This window comes from Nyctereutes procyonoides, unplaced genomic scaffold (genome assembly GCF_905146905.1).
Source record: "Nyctereutes procyonoides isolate TBG_1078 unplaced genomic scaffold, NYPRO_anot_genome, whole genome shotgun sequence".
In the NCBI taxonomy this organism is placed as follows: Eukaryota; Metazoa; Chordata; class Mammalia; order Carnivora; family Canidae; genus Nyctereutes; species Nyctereutes procyonoides.
In genome coordinates this window covers 7,713,616-7,738,449 of record NW_026575040.1, presented here as the reverse complement: position 1 = coordinate 7,738,449, position 24,834 = coordinate 7,713,616, and the positions used below count along the sequence as shown (strand labels likewise).

Here is a 24,834-nt window from a genome sequence, read left to right as displayed (position 1 = left end):
CAAAGCCTGCAAAAACCAGTCAGGTTCCACGAGGGGAAAGACAGGCTGTGGGAGAAAAGTCGGACATTTCGAAAGCTAGAAAGGCCTTCGGGATCATCTAGGTCAGTGGCTTTCTGACCACAACCCACAGTAAAAAATATATTTATGCCTTGGCTCGGTGTACACATACATGTTCTGTGTATACAGGCACACACACCAAAACAAAACATACCTTATTACCACTGCTCTTATCTATTACGTTAAAACATTTTTTTTTCTTTCTTAAATGTGATCCACAGCTTGTAAAATGCTGGTCGAGTTTAGCCAGAGGAAAAAGCCAGGTCCAGAGCTGGTCCAGAGCCCAGGAACCAGGCGCTGGAAGATTCTCCTGCCACGCCACCCCACACCATTGCTCTGATTAGAAATCACAGTCCCCAGTGGAAGACTGTGGAATCATCCATCCAGCTCTCGAATTTCTGCTAACAGGAGGATATTCCGCAGCTGCCTTGTAGCTAAGACTCTGAAAATCTTAACTACGGGGCAGGGTCCCAATATTAAAAACAAAAACAAAAAAAATATCTCTCCAAGAAAGCAAGCATCTGAGTGTCTGGATTTTGTTTGTTTCCTACAATAGAGCTCGGGAGGCACGGGTGGGAGCACATGGCCGCGGGAAGTCGGTGACGCCATCCTTATTATTTTAGGGAACCGAGCAACGCAAGCTGAGGCGCGCTGCAGCGTAATTAAGCTGTCGGCCCGGGTAATAGGCTAAGCGCAGGCTGGGGGAGGACCCGCATTAACATAAACCCGGTGACCGCCTCCTGGGCCGCCTGGAAGCGGCCTCCTACCTCCTCCAACGGCCTCCTACCTCCTCCAACGGTGTGGGTAGGTCTTGGTTTCTGCCTCCCCGAGACAGAGGAGCTGGTTCCACTGCAGGTGCCTTCTCCAGCCAGGACACACTCAGCAGCAACTGGAGGCCAGCAGGCGTGGCTACCGGGCCTGGGCTTTGGGCTTGTCCAGTGGGCCTGTTTCGCTGGCAAGCCCCCAGCAGAGCTGGGGCCTCCCGGATGTTACACCCTGGAGTTCCTCCCTTTACACCTCATTCCTCCCTTCTGGACCGGTCTAGATTCTGCTCCACTTCAAGATCTTGTCAGTTCCACCTCCTGGAGGAAGCCTGCCTTGATTGCCCAGCCCCTGCCCTAGCCATGCCTGCTTTAGGTATGTGAAGGAAAGTCCTCCTAGAGCAACAGAAAATAGGTCCAGAACACTGTTTGGGCCCAAGAAGTGGGGAGGAGTTGTCTTAGTCTGACTTTGCTAGTGGAAGAGGGTATAGTGGTAACAGGGAGAGATGAAGTTTTGGAACTGGTGGATGACACGCTCAAGTGGCAATCTAGCAGGCTACATCTTCTCGTGGCTGTCCCTTCCCACCTTTAGTACTGGGAGGTGTGATGAAGCAGTTTGAAGCAGAGTCCAGTGAAGGCACTGGTCCCAGCAGATGGTATCTGAATGGTGGAGAAGGAAGGGGGACAAGAAGCAGGAGGTACAGCGCAAAGGATGCTCATCAGGCAGTCTGATGACCTGGACCCTGGTGCCTACTTTGCCAGTAACTTGCTATGTACCTTGGGGGGAATGTCACATCCCTCTCTGGGCTTCTGCTAGTCTCCTAATTCACACACTGGACAATGAAGCCTGGGCACAGAGAGGAGATCCCTTCTCGTTCCAAAATTTGCGAATCCATACACTTTTAATCTCACCTCATATCCAAACACAGCCTCTATTTCCCAAAAGGAAGTGGGACATTGTATGGATCAAAAAAGCCCAGGATTCATCACTGAGGGATGCCAGAAAAGGACATTTGGGGCCCTAGGCAATTAATGAAACACAAAAATCAATTGTGTAGTCTCTTAAAACACACCAGGATCACAAAAACAGCCCCTAGAGGCCCAGGGTGTTGGGTTCCAAATGCAGGAGTCTGGCATCGTCCCATCTGATGTCTGCTATCTCCCAGGGCAGCAGGGAGCAAGCAGCTCAGCTCATGGGGACCTACTCCCTGTTCAACAATGCTGTGGTTCATAAAAAAACAAACAAACAAACAAAAACCCACACTGTCCAAGATGATCTTATTAAAGAGCCACAGCACTGGCCCCATGCAACAGAAAAGCCATGAGACAGAAAAGGAAGCCCCGGAGAGCAGAGGAGTGAATCCTGGCCCATCTTCCTAAAACACTACTTTGATCAGATCCTGTCATGTTCCATCACTCCTGGTCCACAGCCTTTAATGGCCACAGGGATTGCAAAGCCAGAGAATTCCCAGCCTCCCAACCATCAGTGCTCCCGGACCAAAAACCCCGTGCCTCTTCCCAAGGCAAGTCTGTCTGTCCCCACCTCACCTCTCTGCCAGCCTCCCTGCCCTGCAGTAAACACGGTGACGTCATCTGGCATTTCTTCCCCATGTGACAGTTTACAAAGTGCTTCCCCAGGTGTCACTTCGTTGAATCCACAGACAGACAACTGGAGCTCTACCCAGCCTATCCCTCTCATAGGTGAACCGCCCCGGTCCACCAGGGCCCTCCGGGAGCCGTGCGTGGCCACAGGGCCCCTGGCAATCCTTCCTCCCGCCGTCCCTCCTCCAAACACTGCCTTCCCGAGGTCTGAGGTCCCAGTGTTCCCCGCTGGTGCCCTGCCAGAGGGGCTGGCTTTCAGCAAACACTTGCTAAGTGGTCAAACTAGACTGGGTCACTCAAGCTAGAGCCAAGAATGGAGTGGGGGTAGTCAACGGCTCTAAAGAATCTTCTGGATTCTAAAAGGCTCACTAACTTCTTCACTTTTCTGAAGCAAAGCATCCCACTAGTTCTACTCTTAGGCAAATCAACAAACATGGCTTCCTGGGCCCTGTCCCAGCTGCCGGATGGGGTTGATCTGGGCTTCTCATATTAGATTTGGGGATTTTTAGCCCAGCCCGGGTCACCTGCGGACAGCAGGGGCCATATGCTGTGGAAATGCATCTGCAGTCCTCAATCAGCAGGGTCTAAAGAGAGGGTACTGGGTCTCTGCCTGGGTCCAACGTGGACCTTGCCCTTGACTGCTTCCCACTCCCCATGGCCCCCCGAGTGGAAGAACAGTCTGCAAAACAAAAGTTAATTCACTTTCTCACTCTTTGACGATCCATGAGCTGGCAGGTCCAGCCTCTGCCCAGCCTGGCCCAGTGGCATAACCCATCCGAGAAGCCTCGGCAGTATGCAGACTCAGAGGCCGGGCCACTTCCCACAGCCCCTGGGTGTTGCCTCTGTCGGAATTTCCAGCTGGCTTTGAAGAGCCAAAGGACCCTATCATCACCATCTCTCGGGAACCACTGGATCCCATCCAGCTCCTCAAGCAATTGATGAAGCCCCATGGAAACCAACCCAGTGACTCACCCAAGGTCACACAGCCCATTACAGAATCTGTCCTTGGGCTGTTCTCATTTCTCCCAATTCAGGGCCCACACCCAAGTCATGGGCCTCTCTGGGGTGAACTCCTGGAAGCAAGAGGAAGCAAAGGAGGACAAGGAAACCAACTGTGAGGAAAAGAGCCCCAAGCCTGAACCCGGCCCTCCTGTCTTTCCCACTGCCCTCCTTGCAGGTCTGGAAGTGCAGAAGGGGCAGAGAAAGGCTCCATGGCCTCGGATTCGAAACCCTTGACTTTGGCCTCCTTCCCCACCACCTCAACCCCAAACGACAGCGGCGCTGGCAATGCCAGAAGTGGAGCAAGGAAACAGCACAGCACCGAAGTCCTCATGTCCAACTACCTATCGGAAACCGCTGATTTGGGCAGAAACCGGGAACCAATCTCACAGAAGAGCCTAAAGCTGGTGGGGGAAGTTTTCTCTCTCCGAGGCCTCAAAACAAATTACCTAAGGGTCACACATGGGAAGCAATTTAATGCCAGTTCTTTCTCCTTGAGAGAGATGTGACATGTGCACCTGGCCTAAGTCTGTAAAGGAAAGCCTTATGGTAAAAGCATTAGGGAGGGATGCGCAGGAGAGGCTGGGGAATCGCTGCTTCCAAGTGTCTGCCTCCAGGTGGGGTGGGGATGGGAAGCGGTGGCAGGAGAGGGTGGAAGGGGTGGGGAAGCAGAGGGACAGACAGACAAACACTGAAAAAAAGCCACAGGCAGTCAGAAAGAGGGAAGAAATGATGGAGCTAAGGGCTCTGCACATTTTGCTTTACTTCTAGAGTTCCACCCTCTTCTCGAGGATTCTGGATACAGAACTGGACCTGTATTTACTGTCTTTTAAAACTGGGCCCAGGTCAGGTTCCCTGTTCTTCACGGAGCTAATTCAGCTGCTATAATCTCAAAATGCTAAAAGCCAAAACCAAAGACCTTACAACCTTTATGATTCTGGATGAGTTGGGGATGGGCTCAACCACTTAAGAAAGAGTGTGAAGAAAAAAAAAAAAAAGAGTGTGAAGGGGCACCTGGGTGGCTACGTTGGTTAAGCATTCCCAGGGTCCTGGGATCAAGCCCCACATTGGGCTCCCTGCTCAGCAGGGACTCTGCTTCTCCCTCTGCCTCTGCCTGCCGCTTCCCCTTGCTGTGCGCACACTTGCTCTGTCAAATAAATAAATTTTTTAAAAAATATTGAAGTAAAGAGATAGTGTGAAGAACATACTGAGTTCTATCTTCATCAGCCGAGGGTACCCCCAGGCTGTGTTGACAGCCACATCCACAGGGGCCAAAATTCCTCAGTCAGGGTCCTAGAACCCTCCCTTCTGACGGGACTAAACATTAAATTCTTAACCTCGAAGCAGAACAAAATTGAGGAAGGCACCAAGGTGGGAAGGCCCCTGACACCTGTGGCACTGCAAGGACAATCAAAGAAACCGGTGATGTCCTAGCGGAGGGTGGGGGAGTCTTATGATAAGCCATCCTTCTCCAACGATTTGAAGGTGTGTCATAGGCACACGGAAGTCCGATCATTCTATGTTCTCCAGCACTTCGAGAACTCAGATCGGTGTGCAGGAATTACAATCGAGGTAGTTTTCAGCCCCATGTAGACTATAAGAGAGTGTTTAAATCATGACGACTGTCCCACAGAAGAATGGGCTGTGCTGAAAAATCAGTGAGCTGTCTCCCTCAGCAAACAAATCAGAGGCTGCTAAGTGAACATCTGAGGAGGGCTCTACACAGACACAGTGCTGAGCAATTATTAAATGAATTAAGATTATATGATGAAGCTCTGCAAAAAGAGAGGCCTTGGGTCTTTTCACCTCTTAAGAAAAAACTGCAATGATTTGCTTCTTTCCTCTTTAAAGAAGTGTTACTTGTTGAGGCCACAGGGCAATGGACTCATTCCACAATATTTACAGAGTCTCTATTAGATGCTGGGCACCTGTGCCAGGCTGGCGTTAGAGACACAGTGCTGAGCGCCAACTAGCCAGGCTTTGCGGGCTTCCATCCTAGGGAGGAGTGAGATAATAAACCAACACATGTGAGCTGTATGTAACATATACAAATACCATACAGAAAAATCCAGGGAGGAAACAGCAACGGTGGGAAGGGACACTCACCCACCCAGGTGAGTTTCCAGTAGGGACCTGAGGCCAAGTGAAGTCCGAGGGAGGAGCTTTTTAGGTAGAGGGAACAGCCAGGGCAGAGACCCCGAGAGAGGGGAGCACGTGTGGCTCTTCTGGGAAAAAGCTAGGATGACAGGTGGCAGCAACAGAATTTGTGGAAGAAGGGAAGGAAAGAAAGGGAAGTGGTGGCATGAGGACAGGGTGGGAAGAAAGCTGCTGTCTGCCACATGCACCCTTACACACATATGGGACATTCTGCACGTAACTGGTGCTAAGGTGGGGAGCTTCACGCGCAACGGAGGGCAGAACTGTTGGGACCAACAGCAAAGGGGGAAAAGAGTCAACACGTGACGGTAAGTCTGAGATTTTCACTGCCCTTCCATAAAGGAAACCCGCGAAGGAGGTTTATTTTAGGGCTGTGCTCACCTGGCATCTCCAGGTAGAAATGGACCTAAGCCACACACCTCCAGGAAATATCCTGCGACAGAATGTTCTCACTAGGTGTGTTTGGGTTCAGGAAAAGCAGTCACAGAAATTCTGATTTGGTTCCAGGCTTCACCATTTAGGAACTGTGTGGCTTTGGGGCAAGACTTCACTGAGACTCTATTTCCTCATCTGTAAAATGGGAAGAGTCCCTTCCGATCCCACAAGTCTCTGTGGAACCAGATGAGGTAAACTGGGCAGTCCTGGAGGGTATGAGAAGGGATTTTACACTCAGGTTTCTCACCCAAGACTTCGCGCCCTGGAGAGCAGAGACGAGGTGCTATGTAGCTCTGACTCCCCCACATTGCCTTGCACTTAGCTCTCAATTAATGTTTGCTGAACTGAAAAGCATTAAAAATAACCTGGGAAAACATTCTGCCATTTTTTTTTTCTTCCTATTAAACTTCAGCACTTTGCCAGAAAGCTCCAGAACAGTCTCTCTTCACTGTAATCCTCCTGTCTGGGGGAAGAACCAACTGAGTCACACCAGGGCAGGGTGTGCAGAGGACAAACTGCCAGGAATGGGGACAAGAACAAGGCCGACACCTCTGCAGAAGGCCCCTTTCTCTCGGCATCACCCCGGCCTTTCTCCAACAGCCTGAGCCGAACCAGGGCCAGGCCGCCAACAGAAGGAACTGCAGACCACCCCAGGACAGGGTCAGCATCCCCCGGAAAAGCCCACAAAAGCCAGAGAGATACCCAATATATACAACATCCCCCTCCAGATGAAGCTTTGTTCTAATCCAATCACTTCATTGTTCAGACTGGGAGACTACAGCCCAGAGAGACAGAAGAGCAGATCCAAAGTCACTTCCATTATTTTTTTTCTTTTTAATTTTTTGAATAAGTAACATCCATTCTCATGGCTTCAAAACCAAAAAGCCTAAAATATACAGTTAATTCTCCATTCCATCCTGCCCAGTTAACCATCCCACCCACTAAGTATCCTTCTGGAGTTTTCTTGACACATATACGAGCAAATTCAAAACCTTATTTTTTCTCCCTTTTAGCCAAAAACTCACATATTATATACTGATCTTTGCCTTTTTTCATGAAGTTCATGTAATACAGTACATGAGAACCTTCCTTGTTTCTTATTTCCATTGTGTCCCGTTGTGTGGATGTACCATCATTTTTCTTAACCAGTCCCTTATTGATGAGTATTTGGGTTGTTTCCAATTTTTTGCTATAATCATGTTGCAATTTAGATAAGCAGACACATATGTCATTTTGCATTCACCTAACTTATTAACCAAAGAAGCTAGAGTCAGATCCTATGGCAGCCTGGGTGGCTCAGTGGTTGAACAACTGCCTTCAGCTCCGGTGGGTGATCCTGGTGTCCTGAGACTGAGTCCTGCATGGGGCTCCCTGCAGGGAGCCTGCTTCTCCCTCTGCCTATCTGTGTCTCTCAGGAATAAATGAATAAAATCTTTTTTTTTGTTTGTTTTTTTTTGTTTAAATAAGCAGATCCTACTTGTGGCCCAGAGAGAACCTGCCCCAGGGTCTCAGAGTCCTACAATTTAATGGGTTTACCAGTGTACCTAGGTGGACAAGTTACCTTACCTCCATTCATTCAATAAATGCTTAAAATCTGCCAAATGCCAGGCACTGCACCAGGCACCAGGGGACCCAATGATAAAGGTATCCTTGCCTTCTGCCTATGGGTCATCCAGTCTGGAGGGACAAGCAGAAGGGACTGACACAACTCACAAGGCCAGCTCGATGTGCCCCAAGGGCCATCTAACCTCTGTTGGCCAGTCTCCCTATCTGGTAATAGATGACCATTATGTATACCTTAGGGATGTTCTAGAGGATCAAAAAAAGTATTGTTCGCCAAGTCCCTGGCATGATCCAAGGCTTGCAGTAGGTGCTCCGTAAGGAGGGCAAGCCTGAGTCCTGTCCCAAGAGGGGTCCTGCTGAGGGTAAGGCAGCAACGGTGGTGTTCCAAGCAAAACACACTGCTGTGCCCCTTCCACAACCACTGCTGCTTCGTTTAAACCCTTATCAGTTCCAGCAGCTGGAAAAGGATCTGGTCTTCTCCTGCTTTTCAGACCCTCTGAGGCACCCTTGCTATGCTTCCCACCTGTGTGCCTAGGCCCTCCTGTTTGAGGGATGTCAGTGCCACGAGGGGAAGCACAAATAAGACCCCGGCGCACACAGGTCAGGGAAGATACACGAGGGTTGATTTTGCTGGGACTTCCTAACAATGTAAAAATAATCATTTGGTCGGGGGGGGGGGGCGGGTACAATTCAAAGGAGAAAAATAATCAAACCTCACACTTCTTTCATTTACTCTAGTGTGTCCTGTTGTCACAATAAAATATTATCTAAAAACCAGAAATGCTGCTGTCATCTGTTCACCCTCCTAGGGAATACAAATGCAGCAGTTGTGGTAGAGAAGAGAAAGAAATAAAAGTCAGGAATCTAGAGCATTTTTGTTATTAGCAGCAGCCCCTAAAGTGGCTGGGAAGACATGGGAAGTCAGTTAAGATCCGAGGTCATGTGCGTGGCTCTGAAGTCGATGACCTGGCTTCGCACCCAAGCACAGCTCCTCAGTAGGATGTGACCTTCAGCTAGTTCCTTAACTAGCTGTCTGAGCCTCAGTTCCTGCATCTGTTAAAGTGGGAATAATCCCACTTATAGCATTTCCATACAGATTAAATAAGAATAAATATGGCATCTGGCACATAGATACACTTAAAAACAAACAAAATACTTAGAAAAGACATTACATTTTTCTCAGTATTTAGTAAAACGCTGAAAATCTAGTGCCTTCCCTTCAGAAGCCCAAAGCAGAACGGTGGTCATCAAATTCATCCAGCCCCCATAATAATGGGAAGCTGTTTCCCTAACAGGCTAATTAATGAAGTCTTACTTCACCAGAAGCTCCTTTCAAATTCATGCAGGACACCTTCTAGATGGAAACTATCAGCCAATTAAGGCTCTTTCTGGTCCTTGGGAGAAGAGGTGGGTCAGGCTGGTTCTATGACCTGATTTTACTGTGTTCTCCCTGAAAACAAGCCCTGGGTAGGGGGCCTGTGAGTCATACCTCACCAGCTTTTGTCAGAGGCATCGGTAGGGTCTCCCTAGCCCACCCAAAGGCACCTGGACCCTTGAACCAGGCTAGGAGGGCCAGATGGAATCCTAAAAGTCACAATGGGATCCTCTGAGAAATTTGGCTCTTTCAGAAAGAACCATGGAAATCCCATGGAGATGGGCAGCCTGTGTTTACCAAAACTGGGCCACATCTCTGCCTAGGCAGGAGAAGACCAACACCAGGTAGTTAGCCCTTGCCTGGAGGGCCAACTGGTGGACACAAGATGTGTTTAAACTTTCTGCCCTCCACCCCCCAACTCACACAGCTATAAATGAGAAGATAAGCCTGCTATTGTTAATAAGCGCAAACGTGCAAGTACAGATCTTTCAAAGCTTGAGTCTTGACAGGATAATAAAAGACATTCTGGGATGAAAAGGCCGAGGGTCAGCTGGCCTGGGGAAATGCCCGGCATTGGTGAGCGGAGTACTGGCCAGTGGTGCTCTATCCTCTGCTTCAGCCACATCTTTCCTATTTATCGCCTCATGAATCTGCACCTTAACCTCACTTGGCCTCAGCTTGCTTATCAGCACGATGATTCGTACGTACTTCGAGATCAGATGTTCTAAGGTTCTGGCTCATGGGGGCCAGATGTCCAGTGTAGGTTACTCCAGTGACTGCTCAAACGCCACCTCCTCAGAGAGGCCTTCCTGGATCACCCATCTCCTCTAACAGAGCTCTGTCTTCCTGGGACCTAGCACACCAGCAGTCCTGCCTTTAGTTTACTGAGCATCTCCCTCGGCGGAACAGGAGCTCCAGGTAGGCAGCACAGACAATGAGCTTGTTTAGCCCACTGCTGCAGCCAGAATGCCCAGGAAACACCCAGCACACAATGGTCATTCAATCAATATATGAAAATGAATGAAAAAAAAAAAAAAGAAAGAAAATGAATGACCGTTCCTCAGTATTTTCTGTCTGCAAAAATCACCCTCGTAACTCTGGTTGCCATCAGACACTAGCCGGCCAAGTGCCGTTTACCATCAGAGACATCTGTGGCCATCATAAGCCTTCTGGGGCTAGCAAAGCATTTACCCAATGCAAGTCTGGTTTCTCACTACAGTGGGCACCTTGCAGACCAGGATCCAGACCTCTTTGAGGTCTATAGCCACTGGTCCAACTCAGAGGTGTATTTCCACTTCCACATCAGATCCTCCCCGTGGCCACTCCTGGCAGTGACCACACTGGCCACTGGAACGGAGGGAAGGCTCCCAAGTGCCTACAGAGGCCAAATGCCTGCCCTGAACCACGTACTCTTTCACTTTTAAGACGACGGCATTCCATTTCTGTTCCCATGACCACAGCTTCTTTACCTCCACCCCAAACAGCAGCCGTGGAGGGCCCCACTCTAGGAGAAGCCTCCCTAGACTCACAGACCACACCTAAATGTACAGACACACCAGCTCTCTTGACCAAGACACACAAAGGCATATCTGCAACGGAGCAGCAAACGGGGGCTAGAAGGAGCAGAACCACTCATTATGGCGGCAGGCCAACCTCTGCAGATAGGATTCTTCAAGCCTCCCAGACACAGCTGGGGAGCTGCACCAAAGCGCATGCCTGCCCACCCTTCCTGGGCCACACCCGGGGTGCACCCAAGTCTCCAGGGGGAAGAGGAGACGCACAGAAGTGGCAGGAACGCCCTGGGTGAATGTGATGGCCAATTCCTGGCCGACCATATGGAACAGGCCCCTCTGCCAGAACAGACAGATCCTTCCCACAGGCAACTAGGCGGGAGGCTGGAGACACATGACGTCATCACAAAGCCTTCCTGATGCACCCAGCTGCAGGGGAGCTGTGCCTGGCTCTGCAAACCCTCAGCACTGCCCTCCGGCAGGGGCAGTAACAAAACACTGACCTGACCCCATGGAGACCCGAGCCACAACGCACACCCCAGTGAGGTGCTAAGGGAATTAGCTCAGAGGAGAGCACAGCTCCAAGTTCTGGGGACCTCTACATCTTGTCACCTAGGAGTGACACAAGTCACGTCCTTTCTTCCCGTTAGTGGAGGAAGACTTCCTGGAGGAGGCTTCTCAGGAGCTGTCCGCACGAAAGAAGACAGGCCTGAGTGGGGCAGGCCCAGAGTTCTGCAGCCAGGAGGGGAGCTGAGAGGCAGGAGAGTCTGCAGGCTGCAGAACAACCGCTCCAGGAAAGACAAGCCAGGCAGAGATCCCTGGGGCAGGGGGGCAGGGGGGCAGGGGTTGTCTGCGGCTCGGCTCACCTGCTCCAGCCCCACCTCCACCGGAACATGGGGCTGCCTCTAGCCTGGGGCCCCTCCGGCCCCCTCCCACCTGGCTCAGCAGCTCCAAGGGAGGCCTCTTCTGGGGCAGGCAAAGACAGCTCTCCCCAAAACTGCTCCCACCACACACAGGCTCAGACACCAAGCAAGGGCCTTCTTCAGACAGGCCACCCCCTCCCCAACCCTCCCCAACCCGTTCAAACAGCCCCTTCAAGCCCGGGCTGGTTAGAATCTACTAGCCTTCGGGGGCTAGCCACGACACACACAGGCAGGAACGTTTCTTTCGGGCCTGACCACAACCCCTGGGAAGCAGGTATTCCTGTTAGTCACCATTTTACAGACCAGGCAGCCGAGGCTCAACAGCAAACAGTGGAGAGGTGTGGCCACTGCCCGCGACACCCAGCTCCTTGGCTCTGGGGGGGCCCCTCCTTCCTACAAACACCCCCCCTCCAGCCCGGCCTCTCAGTCCCCAACAGCTGGAATAAGGGCCAACTCCAGGCTTCCTTGAGAAATCCCACTGGGCGCTCCAATAGCAGCCCCAGGAGAGATTGGTAGGGGTACAAGGCCCAAGGACCAGAGCTGGGCACTCCAGTGGCTGCGATCACATACCCCTCTTTCCTTCCTCTTTAACATCCACTCAGTTTACTTCTTCTTACCTGCTGGGAAGTTCTGCACCCTGCCTCAATGTGGCGGCTCCTGACTGTGTTTAGAGCCCCCTTTAGAGCAGTCTAAAAATACAGACACTGGGCACCACCCTCGGAAGCTGATTCTGTAGCTGGGTAGAGCCTGGGAATTTCTTAAAATGCTCCCCTGGTGGCTCCAATACACAGCTGGGGTTGAAACCTGCCCTTCTAGCAGCATACCTTCTCTACTTCTCGGGCCTGTGCTCTGTCTCCCCAACCCCACCACAGAGACACAATTCCAATACGTCCGGAGCCCACTCCCCACCCTCTGCCACCTACCCCCCCCCCCCCCCAGAACACAGGAACTGGATTCAGTAAATTCAAGCTGCTATCTCAGATTTGTAAGCAGCATTCAAGGAACTCCCTGCATCATTCTGGATGCTGGGCACACAGGCCATGTCAGTGAAAGTGGGCTCCCGAACCCTCCTTCCCTTCACAGCCATACCATTTGGGCCTGCTGGTGAGGCCAGCAGCTACAAAGAAAGTTGGTTACATAATGGGGAACGAGTGCCTCCCCGGGATACATGCCCCTGAAGAAACCTCTAAGTAATCCCTTTACATTCACTATTACAGGTTTTTGTCTCAACCTCACCACCCCCTTCTCTCTCTCTCATGACTCCTAGGGAGGCAGCAGAAACCAGTGACCAAGACGTTCTGGACACTTCTTTTTTTTTTATTTTTTTTTTATTTATGATAGTCACAGAGAGAGAGAGAGAGAGAGAGAGAGAGGCAGAGACACAGGCAGAGGGAGAAGCAGGCTCCATGCACCGGGAGCCTGACGTGGGATTTGATCCCGGGTCTCCAGGATCACGCCCTGGGCCAAAGGCAGGCGCCAAACCGCTGTGCCACCCAGGGATCCCTGGACACTTCTGAGTACAGAGTCCCAGCTCAATGATGCCCACACAGAAACAGGCCCTTCTCCTGCAGATTTCGCTCTGGCCCTCCGTTCCAGTCTTCCAGCCTGCGGCAGCCCCCTTACTCCCAGCCTGAGGACAAGCAGGAGCAACCTCCCTCCCTCATCCCAACTGGCCTCTGTCTGCTGCTCCTGGAACCCTCTCTCCTTAGACACTTCTGAGCGTCACGAGCCATCTGCAGAGCAGCACAGGGGTTTGTCTTTGCTGGACCCTATGGGGCGGTCTTCCGGCCTGAGGGGGCTTTGGTGGGTGCATGCACATAGCCTATGCAGGGAGCCACCTCCGGGCACACGTAGCCATGGACAGTTCTCTCGTTGGGGATCTCAGGCAGACCACTGTGTTTCTCCTGCTCATCAAAGAAGGGTTAGGAACGCTGGCCACCCCTAACGCAGCACACACCAGGGCTGGGAAGTTCTGAGTAAGGAAAGAGTGCTGGGTGAAGTGCGGGCATGTCTTACACAGCACGGACCTTCATGACCAAATTAAAAATAAAATAAACCAATAAATAAATAAATAAATAAATAAATAAATAAATAAATAAATAAATAAATAAAATAAAATAAAATAAAATAAAATAAAATAAAATAAAATAAAATAAAATAAAATAAAATAAACCACAGATTAGAGCAGTAGCCTCCTAAGTGGATCGGCCAACACAATCCACTGACGTGCAAGAAGATAGTTTTAGAACTGTTAAATATTTTCTTATTTTCTACTTCTGAGGTCTTATTTATTTACTTATTTTGGTGTTAACGTTTTACAACATACATACAGGTATGTGGTGTGTGTGAACAATCCATTAACTAAATAAAAGGAGGACAAACTACAGCTGAGGTTCAAATTCTTTACACTAGGGCTGTGGAAAAAAAAACAACAACAGGAAAACTGGAGGAGCACAGGGCACTAAGAAAGTATGAATCGCCCACCCAGAGGCAGCTCACACTCACCCAGGGGAGAGGTGGGGAGTGGGGAGGGTGAGGTTGGAGACAACAAACCCTGCAGTGTCTCTGATGCTTTGTTTCTGGAGCTTGTGCTTGGCTTTCCAGACAGAGGATGATGACAATGACAGGAACGTGCAAGCACCCTGGTCTCTTCATTCAAGCAACATTTCTAGAATGCCCACCATGTGCCAAGTGCGGTGCTGCACTCTCGGGGTACATGGTGATGTGTACCAAAAACAGGGCCTTTAAATCACGCGGCTCCACAGGGGGACAGAAATGCTAATTAAAACACTCACATTCAAGAATGTATAATTACCAACTGAAGCACTGCGAAGGAAATTTCTATAAGAGTTTCATAACAAAAGAACCAGACCCAGAGCTGAGGAGGGTGGAGGGTGAGGGAGCTGGTGGAGACAATTAGATGCTAAGTCGGTGACAGTGGCAGTTATGGCCTGGAGTAGTTTTGGAGGAATAAAGGCGGTGAGGGAAAAGATGAGGGCAAGCAGTGGCCAGTCCATGCAGGACCTTAGGAAGGTCCTGGTAAGGCCTTTGGACCCTCTCCTAAGAATGCACCGTCTGAAGCACGGTGACATAATTACATCTGTGTTTTGGGGAGAGCACGCTGGCTGAAGTCTGAAGCATGGCTCGAGGGGGCTGCCGATGCCAGGACACCAGTTGGCAGGCAGGAGAGGATGGTATTTCGAAGAGACAGGACTTGTGACCAATAGAAGATCATGGGTACATCTGCAGGAGGATGGAGGTGACAGTGTCAGAGGCCGGGGGCTCTTCCTGGACATTCGCTTGTGGGGTGATCTGGGGACATTCAGATGGAGACATCGGGTGGGTCCCGAGCTCAGCCAGGAGTTCGGGACTGGGAGGCACACATCAGATTGCAGACAGCGCCAGGTCCCTTTAGCCATCCAGGCGGGACGACACAGCATCATCATGCGGAGGGAATGTAGGCTGAAAGGGCCCAAGGCCCAGACCTGCCTGGCCACAATACTGAAGGCCACACAGAGGAGGGCAAAGGACACCAGAAATGAGGAGTGGCCAGGGCTGAAGGAGACGTTCACTGGAGAAAGGGAGAGCAAGAGAGAACCCATCTCAGGAAGGTCAAGGGTGCAAACACTGCTGAGGAATCACGCAAGGGAAAACAGGGAGGTTGTGTTTTTGGAGCTGTTGAGGAAGCAAACCAGAGGAGGGGGGCTGAGGTGTCAGAGAAGTGAGGGCACAGAAAAGGTGGTTCTAGACAATTCAGGAAGTCTGGCTGTAAAAGGGGAGAGAGCCAGGCAGCCGTCAGGATCAAGCTTGAAGGATCAAGCCAGGTTTTCTGTTTGGTTTAAAGGTGGGAGATGGGCAGCCCGGATGGCTCACCGGTTTAACGCCGCCTGAAGCCCAGGGCCTGATCCTGGAGACCCGGGATCGAGTCCCACTTTGGGCTCCCTGCATGGACCCTGCTTCTCCCTCTGCCTGTGTCTCTGCCTCTCTCTCTCATGAATAAATAAAATCTTTAAAAGACAAATTAAGGTGGGAGAAATACCGCAGCTGGAGAAGGACCAAAGGAGCAGAGCGGCTCAGGTGCCCCGGAAGCAAAAGGGGAGCAGGAGTAGAGCTGACCCCAAGGCCAGAGGAGCAGGGTACTTCCTCAGAACCCAGGTGTGATCTTCTGTGAGAGGGGAGGGGGACTGGAGGGAAGGCCGGGGGCAGGGTCAGGGGCAGTAGTCTGGGGAGGGGGTTCTGAAGCAGCTGCCCCCGGAGGTGAGGGAGTAAAGGCATGTTCGGGGAGTGAGGAGCCGGTGAGCAAGGACCGGACCCGACCCTCTGCAGAAACTGCCTGGGGTCCAGTGCCGGGGCTGTGCTGCGGGGCGTAGATGCTACAGCTCTACTCACATCTAGGAACAACACATTTACTACTGAATCATTTGTGGGGGAAAAGACTTCTGCCAAGTTAGAATGTCTAGCTTCTAACCTCTTTCCTCACTGAGACAAATGTTACTTTTTTATGTAATGTGTCTGTTGTTAATGTACGTATGGGCGTGTTTTTTTAAATGAAAGCCAACGATGGTGTTTCCAGCCGAACAGACCATAATAACAATAACAGTTACCGTTTACTGAGCACTTACTGTGTGGCAGGTACTATTCTATCATCAAGTTATAGAGACAACAAGGGCCGCATGGCTGGAAGTGGGGGAGACAGGATGCACCACCCAGGCAGTCTGGGGGGGAGGAGCCAAGGCACTCTCCCCTCTCTCCAACAGAATCTCCTCCATGCTGGAAAAGGTCGGAGCCCGAGGGCAACCTGCACAGTGTGTGGCACATGGAAGGATGGAGGGCATTGGGCAGGGAGGCGGGGGGAGAGAGATGGGAGGAGATGTTGGCTGAGGGCCCCTGGCACTACCAGGAACCTTGGAAGGCATCCACCTAGGGTAGGAATTTGGGGTAAGGATTCTTTAATGCTAGGAGAAGGTTTAGGCGTAGGAAAGAGCTAGAACTAAGCAAGGGGTGCCGTTTGAGAACCTGGGACCCAGAGAAGAGCTGGCTTAACTAAAAACCAGAGGAATCACTATTAACTTTCAGGGGGGGGGTGGAGAGGGGGATTTCACACAGCTACAAGCAGCATTCTCTCATTCTCAAACCAAACCACAAAATATGTGCATGTGAAGGAAGCTTAATAGACACCTTTTAACGTCTCTCAAAATAATCACCAGCAAAGCGATCAAGGCCAGTACACTTTTTTAAATGAACAGAAGTGTTTTACCTGTAGTAAGAAAGCAGCTCATCATTGTTCTGTTTAACAGGTAAGCGTATATACACTGGGCAGTGGCGTAAAATGTATTTTTACTGTCAGGATCAAAAAGTTTGAAAGCCACCAATCTAATTCAATACTCTGATTTTAGAGCAGAGGAAACAGAGACCTCCAAGAAGCCCAGCCAGTTGTCCAAGTCAGTTAATAGTAGCAAAACTGAGAACAGCACACAAGTCTCTAATAGTCCTCTGCTAATTTCCTCACCAAACCGGAATCTCCAAACACAAACATCTCTGGGAAAGCCAGCCTTGACTTTAATCCACATTAGGGTAAGTGATAGTGGACTAAGTAAGCTGATCTTTTAGATCTGCTGCCTAGAGCAAGTTCTGGTAAAGAAGAGAGATGAGTACACCAGGGCAGCTGTGGACTACAACAAAATAAACCTGAGTGGAAACACGGGGGTTGCTGGGTGTGGCTCAGTGGGCGCGAGACAAGGACTGGTGTGAGAAAGATGTTTCACCTTGTTTACAGACTTTGTATTAACAAATATCATTGGGACAACTGGTTCTATATAAGGAGGCTGTTTCCATGTCCGGGCAGGTGGCCCAGGGCCACGGGTGCTTTGCTCATCTTGTTTCAACAAATTTTATTAAATGACAAGTTCTGAATAACAGATGCCTTCGCAATTCTCCATCCCTGCCAGACTCCATTTCTTTAATGAAAACATCATTGTTGGGCATTTATCATTTGTACAATTGTATTTCAATATAACATAAGATTGTAAGATTCAGAGTCAGGTCCTTGTTTCCCTTATTTGTGGGCAGAAGGTAGTGGTGATGAGGGACTGGTGGTGTAGACCTCCCAGGAAACTAGACTACTAGCTAGAGCAGGGGGTGGGCAGGCACGGTAGCACTCATCCGTTAAGGGAGTGGCCCCCTCTGGACACCAGAGTAATGAGCCTCCTCTTCAGAATTCAGGCCAAACAATTGGGCCAAGTTCATCAGACCGGGGCTCATCACCACTCAGCAACAAGCTCTGCGCTCCTCTCCCAAGTGACTACAGCAAGGTAGAGAGGGCAGGCACAGTGGTGAGGACGTGGCTGAGCAGTATCATACACAATACCCGTAAAGGATCAACCGCAGCCCCAAGCTTCTTATTTCAATGTGGTATCATTAATTCAGACTGAAGCTTTGGGATGACCAGCCCCCAAAGCTCATGTAGGTGCCTGTATTACAAATGCAAAGGACTGTGAGAGTCCAGAGGAAGTCACCTGGAAAGGCCGAGGAAGCACAAGCGGCCAAGACAGGGAACAGGGTCTGCGGCCTGCTGTCCTCTTAAGTACAGGCAAAACTTATGGGGACTGGGATTCTTCGCCTTGGATTTATCTCCTCCTGTCCTTGGCCTGGTCAATCTCACTTCTATTCCCTCTGCTCATTAGCTCAGGCACCAGAGGCTGGAAGAAGAAAGAAGGGCTCTGAAACTCAAAGCCACTTTGTTGCTGGTATGTTCCCCAGGAAACATGCATGGTGGGAGAGCAGCAGGGCAGAACCAGAGATTGCAGGATTATCTGTGGCTTTCAATGATCTGTGTTCTGAGGGTCTGATGTCAGCCATGGAGGACACAGCTGCTGTACCTTCTGCAGGCCCCAAAGCCCTAAGACGACATCTGAAATTTAAGAATAACCGTTCAACTATGAGATATGCCAAAAACCTTTTGAAATACTGAGTATGCAAACTGAAGAATTTTGGTTGGTTACACAGAAGAACTTCTAGATAGGAGGGGCACACAATTCTAAACTGGTAACAGGGACAATTTCTCTTCTCATGGACGATCTTGGATCAAGGCCGATTACCACTAGGCATCAACCAGTTAAGGGGCACACATAAAAGAACTTGGAGAGACTCCTAAAGCACCACCCAAATGAATGCCTTGCCACGTGTTTAATAAAAAAATTTACAAATTAAAAACAAAAACCCCAGATCCTCATCTGAACCCCCCCTCCCCAAACCAAGGAACACCAAGCTTTCCCTATAAAAGCCAGACATTAAACTTTACTTAGAGACAAAACTAACAATTCTACACAGGCACTTTCATAATGATAAGGAAACACATTACCACAATTCTTTTATTGACAAAATTCAAAATGTATAACAAATACAGTTTGGTGGGGGGGGGGATGGAAGGGTAACAACCATCTAATGAGATGAGTGGAATTCTTTTGGGGGGATAATATTTCACTTAATTCAGATTCAAAGTTAAGTGTTCCATTTCATCAAATTGATTGCAATGTTTCTATGTACAGATTATTCCTAGCTCATGATACTGAAACAGGCCACTCATCCTGAATTTGACGACCCTTGTGCTAAAACCAATATCCAGGGGTGGGGAGAATCTGCAGTTTACACACTCCCCAGGTGATTCTGATGAAGGGCCATGTCTGGGACCTAATGGGAGTACAATGAAGGGCCATGTCTGGGACCTTGTATACTCTCATTAGGCCATTTAGGGGGTTCATGTCAGTACCTTCAATGACAAGAAAACTAAATCTCTCAAAGTCCCTACTGCCCAACTAAGGGGGCCTCTGGTTTCACGGTGGGAGAACCCAACTCTGTTGCATGCCACAACCACCCTCACAACATGGAGGATCATCACACTGCTTGGCCTGCCCTGAACAAGTTGTTAAGGCGAATTAAAGGAGCTGATTCATGAGTTGTGACCAGTACACCACATTTTAGGTACAGAGGGTATACCAACTCTCTTCAGTTTTTTTGGCTGTAGGTGGGGACAAATAAAAACGGAAGATGCGTTACATGCAACATCCCATAAGCCACTGCTTAAGAGTCTTCACATTACCCAAAATGGGTACCCCAACACCTAAAAGGACAGACTTATGTCAGCCTAAACAGATTATGATGTTCTAAACCAAACTCGGAAAGTATATGGCTTCCCCCTTATTGGAGCCCCTGGTCCTGACTACCACCTCAGTATCTTCAACCCCGAGGCCATTTAGGGGGGTACCTTCAATGACCAGAAAACTCAATCTCTCATAAGGTGGCACTGTTTTAAAGCCAGAGAAGAAAAGGCTCTTCCCCTCAGTGTCCAACAAGAAAAGGGTGCTTCAGGAGACGGCACAGAGAGTAAGAGACTGGCTGCGAGAAGCTCTCTATGCCTCAATTTCCCTGTGTGTATGTAATAGGAGGATAATAATAGTACCTACTTCACAGTGCTGCTATGGGGACTAGATTAACTGAACCGTTTAATCCACTTAGAACTGTGCCAGGCACAGTGTGGTCCCGGGTGAGCATCTGCTATTATTACTGTTGTTATTGTTGTCCAGAACCAGAGAGGAGCTCAGAGCTGTGCCTCATCGCACCCCAGTTAGGTCTCCAAAGCTAACACCAGCACATACTGAGTACCTGAGGGCCAGATCCACTGAGCCGGTTCTGTCACTTATTCATTACACTAGATCACTATTCTCCTTCCACAGGTGAGGAAACTAACTTGCAAAGAGGAGGCTACCATATCCTGCCTCTTCCTAGGAGGAAGAACTCAAACTCAGGCCCGTGGGGCTCCAAACCTCAGCTTCACCGTGGAGGCCCCCAGACTCACAACTACCACCAGCAGCAACCCGTTAACAAAACCCAACTAGCCAGGACCCTACGGAGCTGGAGCTCAGTCCTCCGCCTGTGGACCCTTGGTTGGCCTGCATCAACCGGAGTTAATATCAGGCTACGTGAACCCAATTAGGCAGCAAGTCAGCCTGGAAAACATCACGCGACGTGTTCCAAAGGTCAAAGTTAAAGCTGGCTTCCTGGGCAGCCTTTGCCAGACACTGCCATCAAAAGCTAGTCTCCTACAGACACCAGAGTTCAACCAGTGAGGTGCTTAACCGGCACTGACATCGGCTTTTAAAAAGTCCCGGAGAGAAGCCAGAGACGTGACGCAGAAAGGCGGTCGGCAGAAAGACATCATTCACTTAAAAATAAATAAATAAATAAATAAATAAATAAATAAATAAATAAATAAATAAATAAATAAATAAATAAATAAGGAAACCTTACTCTCTTTTCGGTTTGGGGTCACATTTACTCCAGTACACTGCCTTCCCCCAGGCAAAACTAAAAGGGGGAGGGGCAGATGATAGGGGCTGGGGGGGCAGGAGGGGGCGCCCCTAGCCGGCTGCAGGGCGCTGCAGCGCCCACCTGGAGCCCGGAGCGCGACCTACCTTCCCGGAGAGCCCAGCCCCGGAGGGCGTTTCCCCAGCACACCGACAGCTCGTCCCTCCCGGGCGAGCGGCTGCTGTCCTCGGCTCCAGTCGGGGCCCTAGAGGCGCGCGCGCCCCCCTCCCGAGCAAGACTCCTCCTGCCTGTCTCATCGCCCCCCTCCCCTCCCCTCCCCTCCCGTCGGCTCCTCCGAAAGAGCGCACACCGGGGCGACCAGGACGTCTTTAGGGCCACATTTAACGACGTCTAAAACGGCAGCGGGAGGAAGGGCGAGACCCCGGCGAGGAGCGGGGCGGGGGGAGGCGGGGAGCGCGCAGGGGGGTGCGGGGAGCGCTCGCGGGGAGGACCGTCGCCCTCCAGGAGAGCCTCGGGCCGCGCTGGCGCGCAGGGCACCCCCATCGGGGCCCGGGGCACCCCCGGGGGGGTCCCCGGAGCCCGCCTCCCCCGCTGCTCCGCGTCCGGGGCCGTCGGGGCGATGGCGCAAGACTCTGCACCCACCCCCCCGCCCAGCGACAACAGCCACGGTGACAAAATGGCAGCTCGGCGCCCCGCAGTCGTGCCACCGGCGAGCAGGGCCCCGGCCCCCCGGTAACGCCTCGGCGCCCTCGGGCTCGGCCTGCGGCGGGCCTGGCCTGCACGGAAATCCCGATAACAAAACCCCCGGAGCGCCGAAGCGGCCGGGGAAGCGGGAGGCCCGCCGCGCCCCCCGCGCCGCGCCCCCCGCTCCGCGCCCCCCGCGCCGCGCGCCCCGCTCCGCGCCCGCACTCGCAGCCCCGCGCCCCGCGCCCCGCGCCCGGCGCCCGCCGCGCCATGGGGGAGGGGCGGGGCGGGCCGGCGAGCCCCGGGAACATGGCTGCTCGTCCTATTTCGGCGTCGCGGCGTGGCCACCAGCCCCCGGATCCGAGTTGGGAGAGGCTCCGAAGGTGGGTGTGTGGGGGCCCCCGGGGGGGGCGGCCGCGGCGGGGAGGGGCGCAGGGGGCGCTCTCCCAGAGCTGTTTGTCTTAAAGAACGCTCTAAAAAAAAAAAAAAAACCACCAACCCCATAGTTCCTCCTCCCCCACCCCTTTTGTCCCTCATTAGCTCGCTGTCTCGCTCCCGCGCGTCGCCGGCGGTGCCGCCAGTGCCCCCTCCGTCCCCTCCCGCGCCCCACCCCGCCTCGAGGCCGGGGGCCGGCGAGTGGGCAGGGACGCTCCGAGGCGAGGGGGCGAAGCGTGAGAAACCGCTCCCGGCCCGGCGCGCCGCGCCCCTCCCCCAGCACACACTCGGGGAAGTTTAAAGAGCCGGTTCGACCCGCTTTCGGGCTCGCTCGCACTTGGCCCCCGCGGGGCCGCGGCCGGGGCGGGGGGAGCGCGGCCGCACACCCCGCCGCGGGGACCCCGACCCCGACCCGCCCCGGCCCGCGGGCTCCCCGGCCGTGCGCCCGCGCCCCCCCGCACGGGGGGCTTCCGGAAAGTACGCGGGAAGCCCGCGGCTCGGGCCCCCTCCCCCGTCACCACACCCAGCCCCCAAATCCTCCGGCTCGGGGTCGAGGCCGGGACGAGAGCGGCCCGAGGAAGGCAGACCGCCGGCAAATTGTTCGCGGAAAGTCCTGCCCGGGCGGCGGGCGGCGGGCGCCCCCTCCCCTCCTCCCTCCTCCCTCCCTCCGGGTGTCCCCCCCCCTCCCCGCCCTGCGCGCCATAAGGCACTGCACGTCTCCAGTCCACAGCTGCGTTATGATGGGGGGTGGGGGTGGGCCACAAAAAGGGATCTTGTTTTCAAAAGTCTCACTCAGGTTTGGGGGAGGAACTAGAGAAAAGAGGAAGCAGCAAGGCCTGCCTTTCGGGCAGGGATTCTTCGGGCTTCCGCGGGCTGGAGGGGCGACAGGTCAGCTGCGCGCAGCGCTCCCCAAACTCCCAACTCCGTGGAACCCCGGCTGCCGAGGCTGTCGGAGAGGGAGGAGGGGAAGGGGGAGGAGGAGGGGAAGAGGAGAGGGTGGGGGGGTCCCTCCCTCCCGCCCGCGCCGCCCTGGTCCCCGCCCCGGAGCCGGGGTCTCCTCCGCGGAGCCGCCAACTCCCATAAAACACTGTTCGGAAGCGAGAGGGGAGACGGCGGCCCGGCCCGGCCCGGCGCCCGAGGAGCCCGGCCCGGCGCCCGAGGAGCCCAGCCCGGCCGTGCCCTCCGCGGGGGTGGGCTCTGCGCCCGAGCCTCCCGGGTCGCATCCGAGCAAGTTCCCTCCGGCCGCACTCCCGCCGCTGCCCAATCAAGAACGGCGGCCGGAAGGCTCGGTCCCATCCCGGAGCTGCGAGCCTCCCGGGCCCGCACGACTCCGGACCCGGCCGACACCCGGCGCGGCGCGGCCAGCGGCCCCGGGCGGCTCGCGTCCGGACAAAGTTTCCCGTGCCCGCGGACCCCCGGGCGCCGAATGGCCGCCGGCGAGCCCACCCTGCAGGGAGGCGGGCCGGGGGGCGCGGGGGCGCACAGGCCGGCGTCTCCGCGGGGCCGGAAGGGGCAGGGGCGAGGGGGGACCGGGACGTCGCCTCGGGGTAACTTGCAGCCGCGACCGCTGGAGGTGGGGAGGCGCGGGGACGGTCGGTGCCTTTGCACGTTCCGAAACCCCTCCCCACCCCCCCTTCCCGTTTATCCTCCCTTCCGAGGCAGAGGAAGAAACCTCAGCATCTGGCCCGAAGGTGGGGTGGAAAGAGTGAGGGAGAAAGAGGAGGAGAGGAAGGGAGGCAGAGAAAGGGAGGGAGGGAGAGAAAGGGCGCGTTCACGAACACTACAAAGTTACAAATATGGCTCCCCCGTCTCTCGCCTCATCACTGCAAAGAAATGAAGACGCACTTTAAACTCGAGCCCTTCCCAACTCCGCCGCCGCCCCCTCCCCACGCGCTCTCCCCGGGGGCCTCGGCCCACATTTATCAGAAACTAAACCGGACTCGCGGAGCCCAAAACTTATTGTGTGTGTGTGTGTGTGTGTGTGTGTGCGCGAGCGAGCGAGCGAGGAGAGAGGGAGAAAGGGAGGGGGAAGGCGCGGGAGGGGGGCGGGAGGGGGGATTCATTTATAAAATATAAAAAAAAACCCTTTTTTGTTGTTGTTGTTGTTAGATCCGGGAGGCAGCCCCCCTCCTCCTCCTCCTCCCTCGCTAATCTTCCTCCCCCCCCCCCCCCAGCAGACGCGAGTCCGGGGAGCAGCGAGCTCGGGGGCTTATTCCGCCTCGTTCTCTCCGACCCAAACGCGTGCGCCCGCTGGCCTCCCGGTGGGTGCACACTCGCACGCACACTCTCGCACCCACACTCGCACACGCGGGAGCACACGCACAGGTAGTCACACACCAAGGGCAGCGGCGGCGGCAGCCGGAACATGCTCGGATGGCATTGCAACCCCCCCAACCTTGCAATCCATTTGCAGTCCCGACCCCCGAACCCACGCCTCCCGGGCGCCCCCCCCAAAAAGAAAGTGCCTTCCGCCCCCCCTCCGCCCCCCAACGCACACACACACACACACACACACACACAAAGTAGGAGAATGGACCGACAGAGATATTTTTGGCAAATGCTCACATCAGAGGGCGTCCTGTTCCGCAGCTCTAAATGAATCCGTTTGTCCATGTCCATCTCTCGCGCTCTCTCTCTGCAGAGGCTCCCGCGCCGGCGGAATTCAATCAATAAACCCCGAACCCACGGCCGCGCGTTTTAGGACTTTGAAGGCTCAACCAGCTCCGCTCGGTTCTCGAGCCCCCAGCACCCGCGGCGCACACTAACCTGATCACGGTGGGGGCGGGACCTGCGGCCCGGCGGATGAGCGGCAGCGGCGGGAGCCAATCGCCGCCGAGGGTCTCCGGGCAACAGCCAATGGTGGCGGCGGCGGGGGGGGAAGGGACCAATGGGCGGGCTGCGCAGCCGGCCAGGGAGGCTCAGCCATTTGGTTGTGGTGCCGGAGACGGACCCCTTTAGATTTCGGGGCGGCTGAGGAGCGCGGCGGCTGCTCGGCGGCGGAGCTGGGG

General features: G+C 53.4%; 1 protein-coding gene across 2 annotated transcripts in view; it reads right to left on the bottom strand.

The window, feature by feature from the left end:
- The window catches only part of ANP32A (acidic nuclear phosphoprotein 32 family member A), a 38,346-nt gene extending 13,733 nt beyond the window's left edge, over positions 1-24,613 (bottom strand). Inside the window, exon 1 of one of the 2 annotated variants that reach the window (XM_055319952.1) lies at positions 24,392-24,613. In XM_055319952.1, coding sequence (XP_055175927.1) covers positions 24,392-24,445 — 54 coding nt within the window. In that variant the 5' untranslated portion in view covers positions 24,446-24,613. Of the gene's footprint in view, positions 1-20,853; positions 21,019-24,391 lie in introns of those variants that run through there. The other variant, XM_055319950.1, reaches the window with a different exon arrangement.
- Positions 24,614-24,834: the final 221 nt, after the last annotated feature.